At 36.3% G+C, this 23027-nt stretch overlaps 1 protein-coding gene across 2 annotated transcripts in view; it reads left to right on the top strand.

Moving 5' to 3' along the window:
- Positions 1-23027, top strand: part of SCAPER (S-phase cyclin A associated protein in the ER) — a 164857-nt gene that overhangs the window by 41184 nt on the left and 100646 nt on the right. For both annotated transcript variants that reach the window (XM_086471462.1, XM_086471461.1), the window contains exons 9-20: positions 2158-2420; positions 2873-3097; positions 4646-4816; positions 5314-5389; positions 5842-5959; positions 6319-6430; positions 6902-7042; positions 9719-9874; positions 11928-12070; positions 15983-16064; positions 16958-17110; positions 18300-18407. In XM_086471462.1, coding sequence (XP_086327588.1) covers positions 2158-2420; positions 2873-3097; positions 4646-4816; positions 5314-5389; positions 5842-5959; positions 6319-6430; positions 6902-7042; positions 9719-9874; positions 11928-12070; positions 15983-16064; positions 16958-17110; positions 18300-18407 — 1748 coding nt within the window. The remainder of the gene's footprint in view (positions 1-2157; positions 2421-2872; positions 3098-4645; positions 4817-5313; positions 5390-5841; positions 5960-6318; positions 6431-6901; positions 7043-9718; positions 9875-11927; positions 12071-15982; positions 16065-16957; positions 17111-18299; positions 18408-23027) is intronic.

The raw sequence follows: 23027 nt of genomic DNA, 5'->3' as shown, positions 1-23027 counted from the left end.
CAATTCTATAGTTACGTAAAAACAGCGATTGCATGAGCTGCTTAGCTAAGATAAATTTCAGTATGCTCCTGTTAACTTCACTGGTAGCTCATGATTCACACCAGGCATTGGTCTAGGCTGCTATGTTTCATCCTGAGGTGTTAGCAGAACCCAGTAGTTAAACGAGCACCTAATGTTTGTAAAGTGCTAGATGCCAAGGGCAGCAAAGTATGACAGTGCTGATAGTTCTCGTTTAGGCTAATTTCCAGTTTACTGGTTACTGCTGATGTTGAACATCAGTTCAAGTCCACCTAAAGGTAGTTTAGGCCAGTAGGTACACCAATTTTACTCAAATACTTCTCATTTTTATTGACGGTCCTATGACTTTGCCACTGCAGTGCTTTGTAGATTAGCACTTCTAGTGAAAGTGTTGGTACTAGAATTTCTGTACCTGTTTTAGAGTTGCCAGAAACATATGCCCCGGAGGGAAATTTAAAAAGAATCAAGGATTTTTGACCATGAAAATTAGTGTTAAGGCAGTCTTTTTTATGTACTGGAAGTTGCTTTAAAATAAACACACATGTTCTGAAAGGAAGAAAAAATATTTTGTTCTCTGATCTCCCTGCGGGTGTGTTGACCTACATATAGCTGTTACTGGCAGTCCATAAAGGTGATTCACTTCTTGTAACCTAACCATCATATGTTCCTGCTGAAAGCAGGTGGTATTTTTAGAGAGCATAACACTTTTATCTTTTATTTTTTAAACCACTTTCTGTTTTGCTTTTAAAAATCAAATCTCTAGAAATGCAAGTTCTAAGCTAGTCTTTAAGTTGGTAATATGCAGTTCATCAGCATATACAAATCGTTTCATTTTCTCACCACCCTTGGGTGTTTCAAATTACAATTTTTGACAACCAAGTAGACTTGTATTTATTCATATTTATGTTGAACTTTAATGTTTGAGCTCTGACCTTTATGCCTGAACTACAGGATCATCTTTGTTAGTGAAAGCTTTAGAAATACCCAGAGAATGATTTTGTTATACAAGTTGAGTTCTATTCTAGATTTTTCCCCTCTGTAAAGGAGGCAATTTAGTGTTGTTTTTATTATTCTCTACTCCTCCAGGTAAAAACAATCTCTCACACCCTTCTCTTCCTTTTATGTGAATGATCCTAAAAAGAGCTTATGCCAAAAGTATATTGGAAAATAACTATGAATAGTTAGGTTCATGAGTTTTTTGCAAGAACTTTTGTTCAGTAAATAGACACCCATGAGCTTACCTTTCACACTTGTGAGTTGTACCATCAGGTCTCAAAAGAATCACTCGGAGTCATTTCAAGATAGGTGGGAAATTATGTGCTGATATTAATTACTGATCAGGAAGTTGTCATATATGGAGAAGGGGGTTTCCTTTGCTATTCTAGAAATCTAATCACACTTAAGACCTGATACTTTAGGCAGACAAATGTCACTTTGAAGGCTTTTCAGGTATGTACCAAGATGAGGTATCAGAAATTTTGATCAGCAAGTTGTATTTAGCAGCTATTTGTCATCAGAATTAATTGAAGAAAACTACTCTTCTATTTTCTCTTTTAATTTGCAGTCCCACTGTAGCAATATTTATTATTTCCTGGAATCCAGGAAAAGAAATTTTTCAAAAGCTGACACTGATTAGTGTATTTTTAATATCAGAATGAAACAAATGGAAAAAGTTAAGAAAACGTTTCTGGAAGAATAGTAAGCCACATTTGGGACAATACTTTCCACACGTAAGATGTCCAATTACATCTGTACTTGCAGAGATTTGCACTTCTGTAAAAGACCTCTATCACAAGAATGTGGTTGCTTTATTGTGCTTTACTGTTTCGTGAAATAGCAACATAGGTATAAAAGTACACCTTGCCATTTTTCACATGGTTTTGTGTATGAGTAGCTTAGCTTCTTGAAGTAACAGAACTGGTCCCATGAATAGAGTTGTTCTCTGTTTGTGAAACTGATATGACTCTTTGAAGTAAAAAGCTCTGCTAAGGAATATTTAATTGATTTTTTTTAAATTGATTTTTAAAGAGAACATTTTTATCACGCAACTTGCGTAACACTGTAATAAAATAGTTGTTTATAATACTTCTATTTATAAGTCTCCCTTCCTTAGAATGGGGTGTTTTATTTTTTATGTAGATCGAAAGGATGCAGAGGGCTGGGAAACAGTTCAGCGTGGAAGGCCTGTTCGATCTCGATCCACAGCTTTGGCAACAAAATCTCCTGTAGTTGCAGAATCACCAAAGTCCAAAGGTGACAGTGACAAAGAAAATGTCATTTCACCACCATCAGAGAGTAAGTGTGGGAGTTCGCTTACTGACAGTGGTGCATCCAAGTGCACAGAGCTTGTACAGAAAGATCCTTTACATCAGTCTGAAGGTCCTCTTACTGAAAGGACTCAGGTCAGTACAATTTTGAATGATTTTCTAACCTTAAATTTTGCAACTTTTGCTTTAGAGTATTTTCTAAAGGTAGTGTTGTCTAGAGCTTTTATTCTCTAATCAGATTGGAAAAGGATTTAAAAATAAATGGCTATTTCAATTACATTTGTGGAAATGCATTAAGATGGTGGCACAAATAGGCGTGTTAAAAATCGTGAGATGAACCATATATTTTACAATGCCGTGGACAGGTTTTGCTTGTTTTCAAAAAACTCTGCATTAGGCACATCACGTATATAGAAGATTTCTGGTAGAAAGATCCAACTTTCACAAGGTTATGAGCAACTGAAATATATGTGGAGTTATTTGCATCACTCACTGTAAGGTTGCCAGGTATTTTGTTAAAATCCTTTATACTCTAGTGACTATGAATCAGTATGTTTTTTGTTAATTTTGCAAATGCCTCTTGTTAGTTCACAGCACATGCCTCAGAAGACAATGGGAGCACTGACATACCATTGCAAGAAGATTCCTTACAAACTATTTCTGAAATGCCTCCAGTTCTCACAAATACTGCTTGTAGTTCAGAAGCTCTGCAGATTAATGAAGCTTCCTCCCTGATCACTGATACTATAGACCAGCATCAAACAGTAAAAGCTAAAACTGAAACTGAAATGGATGCCTCAGATATTTCAAATGTGAGTGCTGCCAGATTGGTAAGAAATAAGATTTCTGAGTAAATAATAAATATAAGCCTAAAGTTTCTCATTCCGTCTTGCACAGTGTATTGTTAGCCCGCTGTAGAAATTGTAGAAAAGTGTATAAGGTACTTGCTGTAGCAAAAATAATTTGTTGCACAGATACTTTTTATGATAGGATTTAATTCCAGTAAAGTTTCTGAACTTAAACTAGAAAGATATAAGTGTGTTATTTGGAATAAAGAGATCTATGCCTCCACTACTTTTTTTTACATATATGTTTGCCATGATTTTTCATTTCCTTCCACTATCAATCATTTTAAGTCAGACTCTTATGAAAGTCTTACCCCAGTTTTGCTAATTATTCAAACTGGAAACATGTGGGATATCAGAATTCTGTTAGAAACAAATGTAGACCTCTGCCTTTTCAGACTAGCTGAACTGCTCTCTTGGGTCTTCCTATACGACTAGCAATTTGGACGAATGCCACTCTTAAGCAACAATGTGAAGTCAGTAATCGATTATGTGGCTTCCTGCAAAGAATGTAATTTCTTGTCTGTAGGATTCTGCAGGTTTCAAGGTGTGACTGCTTTACTGGGATTCTCTGAGTGGAGAATTGCAGTAATGCTGCATAAAATCCAGGTTATACTTTCAGGTTATGTTTTGTTTTGTTTTTCAGAAACTAGATTAAAATTCTGATTTGCAGAAGTTTTCCTGTAAATCGCTTTCCCTTTAACATCTTTTACAAACTGGACACTTGCTAGGGAATTTCCAAGACAAGTATCTGTTTTTAGAGCTGATTTCTAGGATCTCATCTACTAACATTGTTTCGGATTCTCAATTATTAACAGTTGAGGATGCTGACAGTTTGGTGGGATCTGTCTCTTGTGAGCATTTTACTTTTTCTGATTAGATGGCGTTGAACACCGATTTGTGTATTGTGGCACATTGTTTGGTAGAGTGGAAATGAACCAGTTAATACTGGACATTAGAGAAGGAAAAGACAGTCAGTCAGCATATTCAGGCTTACATTCTTGCCTGACTATCTTGTCATTCATGTTGAAAACAGGTATAGCCTGAGATTCTGTTGTATTAACTACGGTAAAGTTTCCAGATACAGTTCATCTGCAGATCCATTTTCATTTTTAAATACTACTTCAGAGCATGATTCCTTTTCTGGAGATAATGGCAGGGCACGCTATTAATGTTTCAGAGTGTGTGTTGCTTAGTTCCCTAGGACTAGGTATTTAAAAGGATAATTATGGAAGAACTGTCTTTCTTGCTTTTAATGATAGTGTTTGTGCAATATGTTTTGGAATGATGTGCATGGTGAATGTTTCATGTAGCTATTAAATGAGTTAATAGTTGCTACCAGATTTAGTAAGGTTTATATTTCAGTTACCTTCACAAAATATAGCAGTAAAGGAACTACAAGTAATTAGAAGTTGAACGAAATGACATATAATTAATTTTAACTATATGGAAACCACTTTTTTTATGCCTAGGACTGATTTTGGTTATTTTTGTCTGGTTTCATGTTTCCTACAGTCTATGGCAGAAGTCCTTGCTAAGAAAGAAGAGTTAGCAGATCGCCTGGAAAAGGCAAATGAAGAAGCCATTGCTAGTGCTATTGCAGAAGAAGAGCAGTTAACTAGAGAGATTGAAGCAGAGGAGAACAATGACATTAATATCGAGACTGACAATGATAGCGATTTCTCTGTGAGTGTTCAATTTATTTGAAAGTAACCAGCTTCAAGCTGTCTTTGTCAGTAGAGTATGAATATAGAATTTGTTAGTGTTCATTTTTGCGTTAGTGTAACCTGTTTTACATGTGAATAAAGGCAATAGTGTCATGTAATAATTATACCATACCATCTAAGGTATCTTAGTCTTACTAAACCCAGCAGCACAGTGCTGCTGCTGTCTGGTACAAAGTCCTGTGATGTTGCAGTCATTATCCTGCTGCCTATTTTTGCGTGCAAAACTGGGAGAGCTGGGACTTGTTATTTTCATTGCATTCACACAGGAGCTACTCTAGGTGAAGCAGAAGTCTCCATTTCTGCCATCAGAAACAGCAGGAACAACATCTGTCTTTGAGGTAGCTAGTTCAGTTTGGAATCATTGCTGAATATCGCTGAGCTGGCACTGTTTGTTATGTGTGTACACCTGTGAATTAAGGTTTATGTTTTTACTGTCTGGATCATATTAAATTTCAGGCTGGTATGGGCAATGGAAGCATATCTTTCTGTGGTATGTCTATGGACTGGAATGATGTTCTGGCAGATTATGAAGGTAAATTTCATGTGTTACTCTGTTTACATTGAAATGACAGCAAAATTTAGAAAACCTCATGGCTAGTTAAGGGTTCAGAAGATGCCCCTAACATCTAAATATTATTCCAAGTTATGTTATTTTTTTATGGTCTCTCCTTAGGAAAGGTGGACTCCTGTGTTCAAACTATCTTGGTGTGTCTTTGTTCTTCAGCTCTCTTCCCACATCTCTCTATTAGAATTTTAAAAGTTGTTATCCAGTTTTGTCTTAACATTTGGATAGAAGTGTAATAAAATCATTAAGCATTGAAAATGCAGAGGGAGTAGAGGTGCTTTGGTCTGTGTTTGCACCTTAAGTAGGCTCAAGAGAACCCATTTGAGAGAGGGATTCAAGAGGACCTAAGCCTCATTAGTTGCACTTCTCCCAGAAAAGTGTGTTTAAATTATCTAAGTCTTTGTTTTCTTCACATACAGCTCGTGAATCATGGCGCCAGAGTAATTCTTGGGGAGACAGAGTGGAAGAAGAGCCTGCACGTCCGCCTGGACATGGAATACACATGCATGAGAAACTGTCATCACCATCACGCAAAAGGTTTTAGAGTTGTTACCTGTCTTGATTAGCCAGTGAAAACAGGCAGCCAAACTCATGGCTGCATGAAACTGTTCATATGAGTTTGGCTGCCTGTAACTGTTCATAAATCTACTTTCTTTAAGTCTGTGGGTGGAAAGTGTTACAGAAATCGTTATTAATTTCATAATGAACTGGGCTCGTGCTACATTGTTGAGTAAATAATGATTTGAAAACTAGAAGAACAATATTTACATTTAGGGGAAATAATTGCCCTCCAGTGGCCTGTTTGTTTTCTGTTACTGAAAATGACATAGAAATGTTTGCAACACTGTCAGTTATTGGTGTCTCACTTGCTTTTGCTCTTTGTTTTTTGTTAAAAGAACAATAGCAGAGTCCAAAAAGAAACATGAAGAGAAACAAATGAAGGCTCAACAGCTGAGAGAAAAGTTACGGGAAGAAAAGACACTGAAGCTTCAAAAATTAATGGAGAGGGTAAGCTTTCTGTTGTGCAGAGGAGCCGGTCTGCTGCCTTTCAGAAAAGCTTTTTTTTCCCCACAGATTCTAGAAATGTTAGAGATTAAAACTATTGGTGAAATGAAATTTTCCTCAGAGTCTGAGTTCATGTAGTTTTCACAGATGACTCATGCATCACAAATATTAAAAACCTCATTATTTCAAATCACATCTATGAAGTGTTGCTGACATTCTATACTGACTCAGATTCAGGGAAAGCATTATAAAAGTAGAGACACATTGCATGTATCTACATAAATGCTAAAACTCGCCAAACTGAAGCAGTTAGCAAATCAGTGTACTTTGGGTTAAACTTGATGCAGGCTTTGTGTAAGGCATCAAAATGTTTTATTACTGTAAATAAAGCTCCAAATATTAGAAAATTCTGAGGAAAATTCAGGCCCTATTTTCAGGTACTGTATTAGTAATGAATTTACTCATTATGTGTAGGAGAAGGATGTACGGAAGTGGAAAGAAGAGTTGTTAGATCAAAGACGCAGGATGATGGAGGAAAAATTACTCCATGCAGAATTTAAACGTGAAGTACAGCTACAAGCAATTGTGAAAAAAGCACAAGAGGAAGAAGCTAAGGTAAGTTATTTTGTTCTAAAGGGTAACTGTTTAATAGTTATGCTTGTATATGTTTTGAACCTCAGAGTGCTCGTGAGTAGGTTGTGAACGATGGTGCAAGTTAGATATGAACAGGTGTGAAGCAGATAAATGTTCATCTCTAAAATGGACAACTTTTTTTTCTAATACGAATTTAAAATTAATTAGCTGTTACTAGACATAGTGGTGGACCAGAAGAAAAAATGAGTTGAAATAGAGAGCTGATAGTTGTTTTGCTGCTTTTGTTCCTCTCTGAGAGTATGGCAGCATTTTCAGTGATAGTTAGTCTTCCTGGGAGGAATGGATCTGATTATCAATCCTCTGCTTTCCAGCATGTAGAATGAGAAGTGGGGAGAGCTCATTGCTCTTCTTCTTTGTTAAACATCCACTCTAGATCCAGCATTCACTGTCCTTAAACAAAAGTTCTGTTGCTGAGTTTTGTACCACTAGTATTGTTAAACAGTTGGAAATTAATGGAAACCTATAGTTAGCACATGGAAATTATTCTAAAATATGTATTCTGTTTAGTGCTCTTCTGACTTTAATATGTAATTTCATAAGACAAGTACTGGATGAATGCTTTTTGGTTTACCTTATTCATATTACTTTGATAAACATTGTTGTGGTTTAACCCCAGCCGGCAACTAAGCACCACGCAGCTGCTCACTTATTCCCCACACCCGGTCCCGGTGGGATGGGGAAGAGAATTGGAAGTGTAAAAGTGAGAAAACTCATTGTTTGAGCTAAATGAAGTTTAATAATTGCCAAAAAAAAAGTAAGGAAAAGGGAAATAACAGAGAGAGAAATAACACCCAAGAAAGACAAGTGATGCAAATGAAAACAGTTGCTCACAACCACCCGACTGATGCCCAGCCAGTCCCCGAGCAGCAGCCCCTGCGGCAACCTCCCACCTGGTTCTAGTGCTGGGCATGATGTCACACGGTCTGGAATGTCCCTTTGGCCAGTTGGGGTCGACTGTCCCAGCTGTGTCCCCTCCCAGCTTCTTGTGCACCCCCAGCCTACTCGCTGGTGGGGTGGAGTGAGGGGCAGGAAAGACCTTGACGCTGTGCAAGCCCTGCTCAGCAGTAATGAAATGAGCGCTGTTTTCAGCACAGATCCAAACACAGCCCCATACTAGCTACTATGAAGAAAATTGACTGTCCCAGCCAAAACCAGCACAACATAAATGAAATATTCTATTTTAAAGAATGTTTTTTCCAAGTAAGGATACGTGCATCTTCTTAAAACTGAAGTGTTGCATTATATAATGAGCCTGTGTCCCAGGTGTGGTTGATGCAACTGTTCATCTGTATTATTTAAGATAGCACAACAAAACTGATTTAGCTTTTTTTACTTAGTCGCTGTTTCTGTCTCCTGAATTAAAATGATTTCTAGATTACCTAATTCAGTCTAACATACCTTCATTATTATTTCATTACACCGGTGTGACTTCTATAATCGTATTAACTAAATCGCACTTGCCATAATTCCCCAGCTAAGCAGATGTTTCAAGTGCTGTGTGTGTTTAAATGCGTAAGATCTGCTGCCTCTTGAGGTTCTTGTATTCTGGAAATAGAGGTTAATTGGGCCAGAAGGCTTTAGAGAAATAGCTGATGAGTAGTGTAGCTGAAGACCATGGTAACTGTTGCTGCCCAATTGGTTATCTAAATTCCCGGTGCTTACTGGTTTACTGAACTGTGAAATCCATTCTGTAAATGGATTCTGGTCAGTAAACAAAGCAAGAAATATTATTATCCTACCACCCTTTATGTGATCTGTTGTTGTCAGTCCATGTATCTTCTCTTCACATATTTATTTGGTGGATTCAGAGAGAGCGTGAACTTTGAGTACAGCAAAATAGTTTATATTTGAATTATAGGTTTGAGTATGGTTTATTGCATTTGAAAGCCTAAAGTTGACAATAATTTTGTTCAGCAACCTTGTAGCGAGGACAAAATACTGATTACCTTCCAGAACCGAAGTAGTAGAAAAGCATCTTCTTTGCTATTTTTACTGTACACACTAAAGTACTTTCAAGTTAGCCTTTTTGTATTATTTTTTTTATTCTCATGTATCACACTGTCCTGTGGTTGAGAAAAATAATATATATGTTTGTGAAACAGGCTATACTGATAAGAAATATAAAGACAACGAGCTTGTTCATTTCTTTTCTTATTCATAGTATGTATAGTTTCACTTTTTTATTCAGTAAGTACCAATCTATTTAAATTTAGATCAAAAGACCTGTTGGATTCTACTAGCACTTAACGTGTTTTACTGATTTATCCAGCCTGGTCTTAGCATTCCACGTTTTGTAAATGGGAGAATAGACCAATGAAGTCTTGTTGCTGAGAAGACTAGGAAGATTTTACTAGTATTTACCCAAAGTTTCTTGTTTTTCTGATACAATTCAATTTCTCTTTTTTGTATGCCATGGGCTCTTCTGTTTAAAAACAAACCACCAAATCAAAATAAGCAAAAAACCCCAACAAAACACCAAAACCTTATTCGCATCTTGGTAGTTTTCCAACACATTCTGGAGAAATGTCCCACCAGTTTAATTATCAAATGGATAATTAACAAATGGATGGAATTCCCTAAGAATAAAACTTATTTCAACTTCTCAGATCTTTTCTTACACCTTCTGATTATTTGCAGGTAAATGAAATTGCATTTATAAACACATTAGAAGCTCAGAACAAACGTCATGATGTGTTGAATAAACTAAAAGAATACGAACAACGCTTAAATGAATTACAAGAAGAGCGTCAACGAAGACAAGAGGAAAAACAAGCACGTGATGAAGCAGTTCAGGTATAATATATCTGTAGTTGCAGGGCGACAGTGAAATACGTCTTTGCTTTTCATTTTGGCTGTGCAGTCTTTGTTGCTTTCTATCTTATCTCCTTTGTTCAACGTTAGGAAAGTACACTCTAAGATGTTTCTCCTTTTTAATGTTTCAGCAGTGAAAGGGAGAAAGGTGGGTCTTCAGGCCTCTGTAGCAGAGGTGTTACGGATGCTGGGTACATGATTCACGCCTGTCTTAAGCTTTTTTAAAAAAAGTACTTGTTAATGCATTATGAGAAAATCCTTATGTGTTGGTAACACTTAAAACTTTGAGAGAGGAGACAGGAAAATATTCCTTGTCATATGCCTGCTGTCATAATTACAATACTTTTTACAGGGTCAGTGAAAACCACAGTGCAAATGTGTTTGTGTTCCTGGAATCCTGGTGAGGGGTGGGTTTGTGGGCTTTTTGTTTTTATTGGTTTTATTGGTTTATTGGGTTTTTTTATACAGCGTTCCAATACTAAGTTTTCCCAGCCTCACACATCCACTTTTTTGGCACTGTTCTCTATGTTAGAATCTAAACCATAAGTTTTCTTCTTGTGTAAACTCCTCCTCCCTCTCTATACATATACCTCAGATCTCCACAACTGTAGATTCGCCTCTGAATCTAGCTTGTGCCAAAGCTTAGTACTTAGCATTAGAAGATGATTCTATGTCCTTGTTGAAAAATGGGGCAAGTTACTGACTTCAGTGGCTCAGAAGCCATTTTTGAGGCAGAAGGAACTACAAAAGTGCTGGATAAATCTTTTTGAGAGAATATAGTATTAAAAGTGTCTGGATTTCCAAGGGTTGATTACATTATCAGTGGAAAGTACGCTTCCAGATTGTTTATGAAAAACCTGATCTCAGTGATCCTGTTTTCTGTATTTACTCATACTCCCTTACTCTACAACGCAGCTTTCCTGGAGTCCCTTTCTGGGATTTTGGGTGTGTTTAATTCTTTTTTTTTTTTTTTTTTTTTGTCTCTGCCAAGCTTTTACTCGCTTTTCCATTTAGTAGCACAGGTACCTGATTCAAAGTGCACAAGCTGTACTGGTACATTTTCAAATGCATCTGAGAGGTCAATATAAGGAATGTCCAGCAGAACTAGTATTTCTTCTTATGATGCACTGGGTGTATTCTGTAAAACAGTTTGTGTTCTTATCAATTTAATAATACAGTTGTAGTATGCCATATCTTGCCTGTTTTATTAAGAAGGAAGTTAATGTATTTGTGCAATGCTGTTACTGACACTTCATGCAGGAAAGAATATGGTTACTGTGAAGGCCACAGTTTTGGTTATCCGTTACCAAGCTATATTGCCTGTGGAGATGAAGACAGGGCCGTTAACATCATATTCACGATTATAAAATGCTGTGCATAAAACAAAAAGGTTCACTTATTTTTGTAGTTCTTAATTTCTTGACTAAAGTATAAGGTTAATGCTTTCTGCTATGAATATGTCTGTTTTTAAAGCCAATATTTAAGGATGCAGGGCCCTCCTCTAGCCATGAAAAATCTTGACCATTCCAGCAAGTTTTGGTCTGTGCTAATGAACTCTCATCCTGTTTCCTGAAAGGAAGATCATTTATTTGCTGGTATTGTGATGTGCTTTACAGTGCTGGAGTTTATGGCAAAAAATGTATTTAAATATCTATTTTTCATTTATTCTGTCATACAGACAGACCAATTTTTCAGTAAGATGAGGATTTGAAGAACACATTAAAATCAAGTTCTCCCCAGACTTTCAGCTAAACCAAATAACCACATTTCCTCTTGGTAAAATTTAATGTCTACTCATGAATGTCTTATTTAAATACGAGGTTTCAAACATGCTTTATTTTTACATTTGTGGCTGATAGAAGTATAGCTATTCTGTCAGAAAGGTTTACAATAGCATGTATAGTTTCTTATTTAGAAAAAAGTAAAAATTGAAAGTAAGATAAAGTTCTATAAGCAGATGTTAAAATACAGTTTCTGTAGATTCCTTTTTGTTTTTTCCTAAAAGAATAGTTGGAATTTACCTTTCTATGACTAGGAGCGCAAAAGAGCCCTAGAAGCGGAACGGCAAGCCCGAGTTGAGGAGCTGCTGATGAAGAGAAAAGAACAAGAAGCACGGATTGAACAGCAGAGGCAAGAGAAAGAAAAAGCACGGGAAGATGCAGCACGAGAGAGGGCCAGGTAACTTTGCAATAATTTCCTTGATTCCCTGCCCTTAACCGTTATCCTTTCCAGCAAACTGCATCTTCCCTAGAACAGCAGGACCTTCTTAGCTCTTCAGGCTTAGTATTTTTAAAAGTAACATTAACAAATATTCTTGATGAATGGTTTGAAAGAAGAAATCAGGTGAGTAATCATAAATTCTGTAATAGATTTTTGTATTCCTTAGATACAAGCAGAATATAACATGCAAGGCTGTATATTATTATGTTCGTCTTAGTTTTATTGCTAACAAGACCTTTTAATAATTTGCCTTTTTCATATTTTAGCTTAGTTTTCAAAGGAAGCGAGATTAATGTCCCCATGTTCCCCATTTCCTCCACTCTCCAGTAACTTTTGGACTTTACTGGCATCGATTTGAGTTCACCTTATTGTAGACACCAGAGATTACATTTGTGAAGCACGAAGCCGGGAAATCAGGCTTCATTAATTCTGCTGCCTACCAATGACTTCGTGTATGTTTTCACCCATAATGTAGAGTTCATAAAGGGGTTTCCGTCTGGGCTATTCCCTCTCTCTTGCCAAACATGAGATGCAGAGAGAATGAATGTTGGGTAGCATTGCGGTGTGAAAGGGTTTACTTTCAAGTTTGATTCAGGCAAACCGCTTTCTGCTTATTAAGTTGCCAAATTCTATTTGTATTCACCTCCTATTATCCCCTCTTTCCCTACAGTTCCACTGCAACAAGCATTCTGTAAAACCTAAATAGAAGTTACATTTTTCCTATGACACGAGCTGTTCACTAATGGTTCTTTAAACATTTCTATTGTCACAGCTTGTTTTCTTCAAAGTTATCAGGAAGAGGTGTTTTTGTTTGGTTGGTTTTTTTTCTCCAAGTAAAATACTCCTTGTTTCATCTTCCAAAGTCATGAGTAATTCTAGCGTAACATCATAAAGACATTCAACTTTCAATTAGATGTTTAATGAATTGTGGATAGGATCTATGGCCTCGCCCAGAGCTCCATGGACCTTTCCTCAATATATTGAGCCAGAGTGAGTAGGAAGGGATCCTTCAGTATCTTCTTCTTATTCACAGACACTCGAGGAAGATTAGGACTAACAGGGAGAATTTTGGTTATGCTATTTTGGGAAGATAGACACTGCATGTGTAAGGCTTCTACATCTTTCTGAAATTTGAGGAAACCCTCACAGTAAGCAAATGTGAGATAATTGTCCCATTGACATCTTTGCCTTCTGAGGTCTTCTACAGTTAGAATTCGTTCTAAAGGCTCAAGGCATGTAAATTTTTGCTCTTTTTGTTTAATCAGTTTTAAATCTACCACTTTCCTTTGATGCACCCATGATGTGCTGTGAAGAACAGCGGTTTCCATTTGCCTTCTGTTAGTACTGTGTTTCAGCAAATTTCCTCTCTATTTGCTACTATAGCACTCAGTTTTCAGATGCTTTGTACTTGATATTGCGGTACCATGCTTGCATTTGTTTTTCTTTGTCAGATGCTAATTATACAAGAGAGATTTTCTGCTTGCCTTTTTTTTTTTTTTGATAATTTTGGGAAAGAGTAGGAAAGAATGTATGTGTGGTGCCTTAAAATCTGGTGTTTCTGTTATGTCAGAATGGCCTCAGAGTCATTGCATCTCCTTAATAACAGTTCTGAGGTTTCTCCAACATAGTAGAATTAGGGGAGGATTCAATGTATCCTGGTTTAGAAGTTAAGGAGAGATGAGCTTGACAGGAAGCTAGCTGTACTGTCCCTTCCATCTTGGACTTCGGCATGTTTTGGTGGAACCTTGGGGTATCATTCGGTGGTTTGTTTTGCCATTTTGTTTGCCTGCTGCTAAGGTTTGACTCTTTTTTTCTGAAAATTTAATACTTGCTGGAATGAGTAATTTTTAGAGTATCTGCTTAATGTTTCTTCAATATAATCTTTACCATGTGCATCTGGTGATGATTAAAGCATCTGTATGAAAGGAATAGTGTACTTAAAACTGACTTTAAAAGCCCCTCTGCCTTTATGGTACATTAACTTGATTCCAGTAAGGTTTTAGATGTAATTTCAAAGTATTTTATATTCCAGAGGGTTGAAATCCATAATATGGAAAATTTTGTTCTTGTCAATAGAAATCATAAAACTGTATAATGTAACCTAATCATGTAAAAACCATGCTTTTCAGAAGGGCTTGTACAGGAATAATGTTGATGCTCTGTAAATTGAACCATTAGAATTTTGTTTCAAATATTACTAATCTGGAGTATGCAATGATATTAATTTGTCATAGTTTGTAGGATTAAACAAATATTTGAAAATGCGTACTGAAAGAAATAGTTAAAATAAGCTCTGGGTTTGGGTCATGTGTTGTGATTTGTTTCAGCTCATGATGTGGGGCAGGAGCTCTTTAAAACAAAAACACAGACTGTAGTTCAGTCTTCCTTTATATACCTCAGGGGAGATAGCACATAAACTACCTAATGCTTCTCATCCATCATCTCTTCCTCAGCCCCCCTCCACGCCCATGGTGATTGGAAGAGTTCACTTATACTTTCTGAAAGAACAATTGTGTGTAGTGTTTGTCATTAGACCTGCTTCCTCCCCCTTCTTCTTTCCTATCTGCTTTTATATTTTCTGTGGCTTTTTGTTTTGAAATGTTACTTTATCAGAGCCTTATGCTTTTATTGGAATGACTTTGTTTTCTATGAGTTTTCTGTTTAGAAAACCCAGACAAACAGAAATCCACACTAAACAAAACCCACTGGATAATATTCTGTATGTTATCCTTTCTAGTTTTGTCACACAAACTAATTTTAGAATGCTTTTTAAAAAGTTGGCTAATGGCTTTGGATGACTTCTTCATTGCTCAGTTTTACTCAAAGCTTTTGTTACTTCTTTTGGCCCTTCCCAGCTGCCAGACTTCTAGAAGTGTTTCTCTCCCATCCCAGTTCTTTTTGTACAAGCAGCATGAGTAGCTGACTTTCTTCCTTTTTAAGGTTTAATAGCTCCCTTGGCTTATTGTTCACTGGTAAGTTGTTCTTGATGAAAGTGTTACCTGCAGGTTTCTGCTTAATAGTTACAGGAGCAGATCAAGTTATGCCTCTTGTTCTTTTCTCAGACAGAAAAAAAAGTCTTAATGCCTTCACTAAGGTGATGCTTAGGGGATTCACAGGCTCTTAATGACATTCACAGGCATGACAGCTGTGCTTTGGCACTTTGTTGAGGAGGGGAAGGAGAGTTGATAAAACTGAAGAGGACAACTGAAGTTTGAGGCATGATTCAGTTTTTGGAAGAGGGATGTAGGTCAGACAGGTTCAATGAGCAAAACAGGTCATGACTGCAGTTACATACAGAAGGTGACAGTATGATAAATGCCTAATCTTCTGCTGTCCTTTGGTATCTTGAGCATTTAGAATTGCAATATTCTAAAGCATCAGTTATCACTTGTGACTGTATGATTTGACGTTGATCAAAGTTGTATCTGTAAGTTTATATATTCAAACTTCTACTGATCATCGTTTTTATAAAATGCACTGCCTTCATTGCTGTATGGTTTTTCTTCAGTTTGCCATTGTATTCCTCCCCTTTGGCTCACTGACTAGAGCCATGGGCTGAAGAGTGCTAATGGTGGCAGGGTATCACATTCATCACTATTTTGTAGCATCATGTTGACTGTCATTGCTCTGGTTTGGACTGAGCAGGTTCTGCTATGAAGGTTCAAGTGTCTGCCTTTACTAAATCATTGAAATTAAAGCATCTGTATTCTCTGTTAAACTAAGTTGCTTTTTGTTTTTTACTTTCCTACTGAGCTATCTTCAGCTTCATTTTTTAGGGTGCTTGTTCTCCATTTCAAACATAGATTAGTCAATATTATGCATGCTTTACGTTATTACAAGTTTCCCCTCTATTTATTATCCTTTGGTTAGAGATCGAGAAGAGAGGTTGGCAGCTCTTACTGCAGCTCAGCAAGAAGCAATGGAAGAACTACAGAAGAAGATTCAACTGAAGGTATAAAAGAATACTTTAGTTGAAAAATACATCAAACAATACAGAATTTCTGCAAAATCATTTTCTGTATGTATGTTTTATTTGGTGAAGATGTTACAGTGCACTATACAGCATCCTGAATTACATAACTTTACAACAGATTTTTATTTAGACTTTCGCATTAAGAAGAGGACCTTGCTGTATAACATACACTGTGTAGTCTGGAACAAACAGGTCTCAGCTGTATGGAATTCATTAATTTCAAAGCTTTGAACATGAGAACAAGTAAACCTGTACTTTCCAAGAGAATTCAAAGTGATTTTGAATTAAACTGTGAAAGTTTACATACTGATTTTCCTCACAATTTAATTCACAATTAAATACAGGTTCATACCCCAGCCTCTGATTTTAAATAATATTTGGGTTTGTTTCATTCTCATGAGGTTTAGGTATGAAAACCCTCTTGAAAGAATCCAGTTAACTGTGCCTACTACTGCAGATAAATGACAAGTAATTTATACTTTATGATTTCGTATGTCAGTGAAAACACCGCTACATAAGGTACAGATTTTTAGAATTGAAAGTTGAACTTGTATTCAGTACTAGAGTGTTTCATTAAGAACAAAACCAGAATTAAGATGCTAAATGTAGCAAAACGATTTACAGGAGGATTTGCAACAGATTATTAATTAATAATCACCTATTAAAAAAAAGTGATAATTGTTTTTTTTTAAATCATAGCATAATTTTAAAATGTCTGTGATGTGTGGTGACTTTCAGAAATAAAAAATAGTTTCAATTTAACAGTTCATCCTAACTATACAATATTTGGTAATTCCCAATATTTCTTTTAATTCCATTCGCTGTAATTCCATGGGTTTTTTTCTTTGTTGCTTTGATTATTTTCTATTCAGCACGATGAAAGTATTAGAAGGCACATGGAACAAATTGAACAAAGAAAAGAGAAAGCAGCTGAATTAAGTAGTGGAAGACATGCTAATACTGATTATGCACCAAAACTTACACCATACGAACGAAAAAAACAGTGCTCATTATGCAATGTAACGGTAAGTTGGATAGAGGGAATGGTGTCAGAATTGCAAGGCCAACCTAAGCCTTGAAGCTGCCAATTATGCTTCATTCACAGATGAGAGTTCTGCACATCTACTGTGTCCCTACTCTGCTCTTGTGAAGTGCATCTTATTTGGACTGCTTCTGTCTATAAATTGGGTGGTTTAGGGAAGATTGAAAGAGGTTTTAGGTAGAATGGAGAGTGTGGACAGTACTCAGTTATTAGCTGTCCCTTCTAAGAAAAGCCAGAATTCAGGAGCATCAAATGAAGGTGGTTAAAAGCTAGATTTAAACCAAAGTAAAGAATATGGTTCTTCACATAGCAGGTAGCTGAGCTGTAAACACCTTGTTATAAGATCCTGTGGATATTTGAATTTAATGTGAGTCCAGGAAATGATTGGAAAAGTCTCGTTGGATCGAAGTTCACTGAAGGTTACAAGGTACAGAGAAACCACATCAAGCTCAAGAAATTCTTGAACTGAGTTTGGTTGGAGGCTTAAAAATGTTCAAGGGGAGAATCAGTGTACGCTTTGTCTCTTTTACGTTTCCTTAGGTATCTTATTTTTTGGTTGCTGTCAGAAGCGAGGTACTTTGCTAGGCAGACCTCTGATCTCAGTGGGGTGCCTCTTCATGTGTCCACTGTTCCATAATGTCCCAGGAATGGTGGAGAAGAGGAAGCCATACAGTCACTGGGTAGGAAGCATGGAGATAACTGGTTTTAGTGATTTGCAAAGACTAGGCATTATTGAATAAAGCCTTATATCCTACTAAGCATTTTTTCTCTTTCATTGCCGAATTACACGAGATTGCATGGGATCACTTCAGGCAGTGCTGGAACAGAAACTCAAGTTCAGCACACCGGGGTCTTGTGTATGCACTGATCATGCATTTCAGAATGAAAGTCCAATATATGAAGTTAGATTGAAGTGAAAATGAGATGAGAAGCCAAGATTTTTTTTTAATCTCATATTGTACTGCTGGCTAGAAAATCTTTATGTAATTTACTTTTAAGTCCTGCATAAAAGACATTTATGTAAATGAGGCTGAGGAATAAAGTACTGTGCTTGAAATTCTGAGCATACTCCTGACAAACTGGCACATATTATATTATATTTAAAATACTGCTATTTATAGATTACATAATTATAGAGGAAAAAAATTACTATTAAATCATTGTCATTACAGATTTCATCAGAAGTATACCTTTTTAGCCACATTAAAGGGAAGAAACACCAACAAGCTGTGAGAGAAAACAGTAGTATACAAGGACGAGAGCTTTCAGATGAAGAAGTAGTAAGTTTTGTAATATTTTTTCTATATTATTTCTGTTTTTAAATACCATCCATCTGAGTAGCCTAAGAAAGTCTTGAAAATTCTTATAAAGGAATTAAACAAGAATATTTGTGTTAACATGGCAATAATAGTGCCTTTTTTGAATATAGACTACCAATGAAAAGGAATGAAGGAGTGTATTCAAATACCTCAGGCAATTGCCACTTGAAATACGTTCTGTATAAAACGTGACTAATTGCTTTTCTATTAATCCAAAGGCATTTTGCATCTCACTGTATTTATCTTTTCATCATAAAAATCTGATGTGTTGCAGGTATCTGCGTTTTGCTTTACTTTTTTTTTGTTCCTTCCTGTTGCCTAAAATATCTTAGTCCTCTTTTAGGTTATCAGATGTGCTATCCTATGCTTCAAGGTCAATAATGCTGAAATGCTAAATGTAGTGATAAATTACTTTAAAATGTAAGATTGGAAATGCTTTGCAAGTATTAGCGTTGCTAGAAAGAGCAATAATTAGTTTTTCAGTAGCTTCTTTAGAAGAATTGGCACTCAGGGTGATTTTTAGGAAGCACTGAGGATATTTTATACGAAATCAAGAAACTATGCTGTTTTGAAGAAAAGACTTCTGAATGGTTGTCTGATTTAATTTCTCATTGCTGCTGCCTGAATTGAACTACAGTCTTAAATCAAGGCCTTTTCTATGAGATGAATTCTAACAGTCAGACTTTGAGTTCTGTCTTATCCAAAGAAATTGTGAATGCCCGTGTATTATACCTGTCAGATGTTAGGAGGAGATACCATGCAAGCCAGTTCTCCAGACCTGATTCAGATTTAACTTCATTGGGTTCAGAAATCTCTTTCCAGCCAAGCTGATTCAAATGACAGTGCTCAGTACTTCTAATTTTTGTCTGTCTCCTCCTTCCCTTTACAGTTCTTGATGCTATTCTTATTCGTTGAAATCTTTTTGTTTACAGCTTCTTACATCTAGTAATAACATCTTTTCTTTTCCTTTTTAAAAACCTTTGGAGAGTTAAGTCTCTGAGGTGCTGAAATCCGCAGAGGTGGTTATCACTGGAAAAACAGAAAGAGAAAATTGGAGAGATAAGTAGTCTGGAGGAATAAATTTTTGCTGAGTTGCAGTTTGCCTACGCCTTCCTAACTGTAACTGAAGTACATGAACTATCTTTTCAGTTTCTTATTTCCTCTTTTACAGTGGTTAGTGGGAGTTGTGTGGTTTTGCATTTGGTTTTAGATACTAGGTTTACCTAATTGGGTGTATAGGAGAAGGCTTCTTACTGCATCTGTTTTCCTAGAAATACAAGCTGTGAGCTTTCCCAGAATCTTCCATGTTGGTACCCGCACCAAAGTGTGGGCAATCTGTTATACTGGAATTTTCTTGTATCTGCCTAGTCTTTGCTTGTGTGTGTCTAGCCACGGTTAATTGAACGATGGTTCTTGCTGGGTAACTCAGATGAATTTGGAGGAAAATGATGAACTAGATTTTCTTTAGACTGGGTGCTATATGCTATTCATAACATCTGATTCGATAGGTGAACAACTCCAGCTTCCAGAAAAAGGGATCAGGTTATAACAGCTGCATTTGCGCCCAGCTGGTGAAAGAGAAGTTCCACTAGAGGGCACAGATATCTTGCTTTTTGTAGTGTCCAACATCGTATCCAGTGTTTTTCAGCAAAACGTTTTGGTGTGAACTTGAATTTCAGACCAAGGTTAAGGTTAAATGTGTGGGATTTTCTGAATGCATACTTAGTGCAGCAGCAAAGGGAGAGAACAGTTTTAACTGGATGAACAACTTAATGATTACAATAGCAGATTTAAATATCCCTAATCAAGATGGTGCACAGTAATTGGCATACTGGCAACGTGCGGATACTTCCATTGTTAGGTGTTTAATATATTATTTATAGCTATATATTAATTAGTCCAAGTATACAGTTCTGAATTTATTATTGTAATCTGAAATTTCCTTGGCCTGAGGCCTCTCTTGTTTTGTTTTGTTTCAAAGAGCAGCAATAAGATATACATGCTAGAGAGATGGTCACTGTAAAATAGAAAAGCAATTTTATTTATCAGTGTAATCTGCTTTGTGTACCTTTTTATTCAGTGTGCATAATTAATGCCAAACCTTTCCTCCCCCAAAACTAAAGCATTCAGTAACTTTAGTTAAGTTTTGAAATATGTGAGAAAAAAATTCCAAAAGTATCATATAGAAGTAAAATAAAGGATTCCAGGGAAGCATTATAATTTTCATAGTTATCTATTCATCACTGTTTTCAGGTTTTTTAGTCAGTGAAGGTATCTGTAGTGAGAACACACTTGTACTACTTAAAGTTATTACTTGTCATCTCTGGTGTCTTTAGATTATATACATCTTGTCTGTGACCTTTCTTCTTTGACATAAAAGATTTTATTTATATCACCTTTGACCTAATAAAATTCCACCTTTAACCTAATGCACTTGATACCTCAGATAACTTACTCTTGATCTTTGACTCATTTTGTGTTAAGCCTGTTAAGTACAATAGGTAGCTGCCTAGAAAGAAAGCTTTCTTAAAAATTGTAATCTGACCATAGAATTTCTTTCTTATTACTTGGGAAATCAAGGACGGACTTGAAATATGTTTATTTTGACCGTATTGATATCACAGAAGGTAAGATTTAAGTATCTCCTTAAGACTTTGGAAACCGATTTAAGTAAGTGATGCTATATAGTATGTCTCCATACAGTAAGGATTTTTGTTGGCTGATTCAACTGTAAGGCAAAAAGTTAAAAGCTGTACTGAATGATCATTGACACTAATTTCTCTGGGCCAGATGGATGCTGGTAGCTGATCTTGCCAGATATAAAAAGAAACTATTATATTCTAGGGTTTTTCCCTTTGCTGTAGCATCTGTAGGTTCTGTGATTTTTACAAACATTTTCAGAGATAAAAGAAGACTTCATGTTGGAACAGTTCTCCATTGTTCTGGAATTAAGCATATGTTGTGTTTAATTCCAGCATATATTGTGAAAGAGCTGACAGCTAGTATTAGGTCATCGATAAGATGAATTCATGTGTAGATGGGATATATTTGGTGAAACTCACAAAGAAAATAATTTTGTTATGAATGAATGAAGATACTAAAAATGAAAAAGCATGAAGTTATTTGTAAGATTGTATGACAGCTTCATTTCATCTCAGCTTTTTGGGTTTTCTTCATTTGAGTATTCATTACTATCCAACAGAAAAAGATGTATTTTTCTCTTAAAGCAAAAATCTATTGATTTTGAAACAGTGGTTATAATGTGAAACTAAATTAAGTTCTAGTCACATTTTTTACTTCCTTTTTAGCTTTTCTTTTGTCTGTCATTCATGTTGATGGCAGAACTCTTTGAGCAGGGTAAGCTTCAGGCTAAAAGTCAGTTTTCCTTCATTATATTTCTGAATCTTGCAATGCTGTCACTTTTACACATCATTTCACCATTATCTTCAGTGCAGTAACAACGTTCTGTCTACATTTTCTCTCTCTGCTTAAATGCATGTCTTCTTCCATCAAACTTACAGCTTTATCTTCTTTTTAAATTGCTGTTTCCTATGCTGTTGATCCATTGTCCCCTCTCAATGTTCATATTACTTTCAGTTCAGCAAAAGATGTAAACAGGTTATGCAATTTGTTTTTTTTCATCAGACTGAGGAGTCTATGCAAGAAACTTGTGGACGTTTGCTCCCACCTGTAGCTCCTAGATTAGTTATTCATTTTTATGCCCCTCTGCTTTCCCTTTATTCCTTGCCTTTCTTGTCTGTCCTAGTTTGCTTTGAGAAATACATATAACATCAGTAATCCTTATAGCTTGCTTCCTTTGAACCATTGTCCTATCTCTTGTCTGTATCTCCTGTCATTTAAGTACCATGGCTTAAAGGCACTTTTAGAGTATAAATCGTGTAATTCCATGCAGTCTATGAATGTTTCTAATAAGTGAAAAGTAGTTCTAAAAACCATATGAAATAGATAACTTGGCAGGGATTTAGTTAATTTATATGAGGTGCATGCTGGAATTTTATGTATTCCAAAGCAGCGTGGAGGAATATTAATGAACCTTTGTTTGCATATGTGAAAAATGTGCTTTTTTTTTATCAGGGAAGAAAACTGACTCTATTGTCATGATTTAAATGAAACAAAGAACTTCTTAGAGGTGTATTTGGTTCAAATGAAAATGTAGTCCTGTGATGGAGCAAAGAGATTGTTGTTGTCTGAAGACTGACAGCATTAAAATGTGAGGATTTATGGAAAGGCATGGTTGGTTGAGCCCACCCACATTCCTTTTAAAAACCCCCAGATAGTCAGTGACTAAAGCTTACTCTATAGTGCGGGTTGTCAAGTTGGCTGGCATTGCAGTACAAGCCTTTTCTGGCATAGGTCTGTCTAGATTGTAGCAGGGTCTGATTTACAATGTGCCTAACTGTGCTGGCAAGTTGCCCTGGTACGGTCGTTATTACACTGGCAGAGTTGCACTTTTGCCAGGGTGCGGTGAGAAGCTGCCTGAGAAAGCAGAGTTGTGCTGGTGCAAGTTCTGTTCCAGCCATGTAAGGTTTATGGCTAGCACAGCACACCAGCAAAGTTCGT

The sequence above is a fragment of the Leptosomus discolor genome, chromosome 11, assembly GCF_034619465.1.
Source record: "Leptosomus discolor isolate bLepDis1 chromosome 11, bLepDis1.hap2, whole genome shotgun sequence".
In the NCBI taxonomy this organism is placed as follows: Eukaryota; Metazoa; Chordata; class Aves; order Leptosomiformes; family Leptosomidae; genus Leptosomus; species Leptosomus discolor.
Note: the sequence above shows the minus strand (reverse complement) of the source record. Positions and strands in the feature narration are given on the sequence as shown.